Genomic DNA, 1,454 nt, shown 5'->3' with positions numbered 1-1,454 from the left:
CTCACTCTTTCTCCTCTGGTGGGTCAGCTCTGCTTATACAGAGACATGTGGGCGTGTCACGTGCAGACAATATGCAGATTCCACAGGCCGGTCGAATTCACTAACATGACACGACAGCAAGAACAAAACAGGCTTTGTTAATGAGGACCATTGTTCTCAACTATCAACCATATCACGCTCCTTCAAACATCGACGATGTGCAGTAACAGTGTAAATCAAACACTGAGAGTGTTCTCCTCATTCGTCAGTAAGAACAATAGAAACTGGGATGCGTTTCTATTTTGCACACAATCTGAAAACAGCAACCACACAGTCTAGAGTCAGGTCTGCAACACCTGACAAATTCACTCTGATCACCACAAAGTGACTGAATTATGCTGCACGGTTAAAAACAAACAACCCACTGGTGGCATGGAGGGGTGGACAGTCCATTCCTCTCTTCTTCATCAGGTACCGAATGGTCTGCAGCTGAGACATGATCTCATTCTTCTGTTCCTGGGCCACCGACTTCACGCTGGAGGAACAAAAGAGAAGAGACGATTCTCACAGGGTCTGTGTTTGTCATAACGGCCGTTTTATTACATGAAACTAAAGTCAGGTGATCAGCTCCACGCCGTCCTGCAGGCGGGTTAGAGTCATGTTTGAGAGCTGTGTGGGGAACACCTGGAGAAACCTGACTGGGAAGGTCACTCACCAGTTGGTCAGCGGGTCCAGCTGGGTGAGGATGGAATTGAGCATCCTCTCTGTCTGTGCAAGCCTTTGTTCCAGCTCGTTCAACTGGTTCTCTGCATGAAAGCAAACACACACGATGGGGAAACCACGACTGAAACCAAATAAAACGTGCAAACACAAATCCTGACACACACCTGCCTCCATGGATTTTTTGGCCCCTTTTGCAAACTTGTCCTTTTGGGCCTTGTCGTCTGTAGACCTGATCTGGAACAAAAACAAACATGTGACGGCTCAAACTGTAGATGCTATCCGAGACCTGAGGTGCTGCAGTGTACGTAGTTACCTTCAAAAACTTGTATGCTGCAAACACTCCCACTCCAATGGCGTAGAGCGGCATCAGCGTGAACACGTAGCCCTTATTGCTGCTCGATTTGTATTTGTCACTCTTCAGCTCTTGCTCCACTCGTTTCTTCATCTGCTGCAAGTTCTCCGGGGACTGGCCGGCGCCGTTCATATTGATGGGCTGACCTCGCGCTGGGCCTGCTGACACAACATCGTGACGGACATCAGAAACACGCTAAGAAACCGCATTCATGGCACATGAGCACCGTTCCAAATCGTTTGTCTTAAAGCAGATAGTGAGGTGAGGGTCAGGGGTGTTACCAACAAGCTACGGTAGGGGTTTAAGTCACATGTTTACGTAGTGCTGTATGACAGTAGGAGTTTTTATAGTGCAATAGTCTACTGTTAAAGGCCGTTCATGCACCACCCTGCTTTTACAG

General features: G+C 48.1%; 1 protein-coding gene across 1 annotated transcript in view; it reads right to left on the bottom strand.

The window, feature by feature from the left end:
* LOC102201692 (neurofilament light polypeptide) overlaps positions 1-1,249 on the bottom strand; it is a 7,245-nt gene extending 5,996 nt beyond the window's left edge. The window contains exons 1-4 of the mRNA XM_005753678.2: positions 1,016-1,249; positions 867-936; positions 695-785; positions 405-514 (exon numbers count right to left, since the gene is read on the bottom strand). Of these exons, the coding sequence (XP_005753735.1) occupies positions 405-514; positions 695-785; positions 867-936; positions 1,016-1,186 (442 nt within the window). The 5' untranslated portion in view covers positions 1,187-1,249. The remainder of the gene's footprint in view (positions 1-404; positions 515-694; positions 786-866; positions 937-1,015) is intronic.
* Between the last annotated feature and the right edge of the window lie 205 nt (positions 1,250-1,454).

Source organism: Pundamilia nyererei, unplaced genomic scaffold (genome assembly GCF_000239375.1).
Source record: "Pundamilia nyererei isolate P.nyererei 1_Seehausen unplaced genomic scaffold, PunNye1.0 scaffold00450, whole genome shotgun sequence".
NCBI lineage: Eukaryota > Metazoa > Chordata > Actinopteri > Cichliformes > Cichlidae > Pundamilia > Pundamilia nyererei.
The sequence above is the reverse complement of the archived record's forward strand: the minus strand, read 5'-3'. Positions and strand labels throughout refer to the sequence as shown.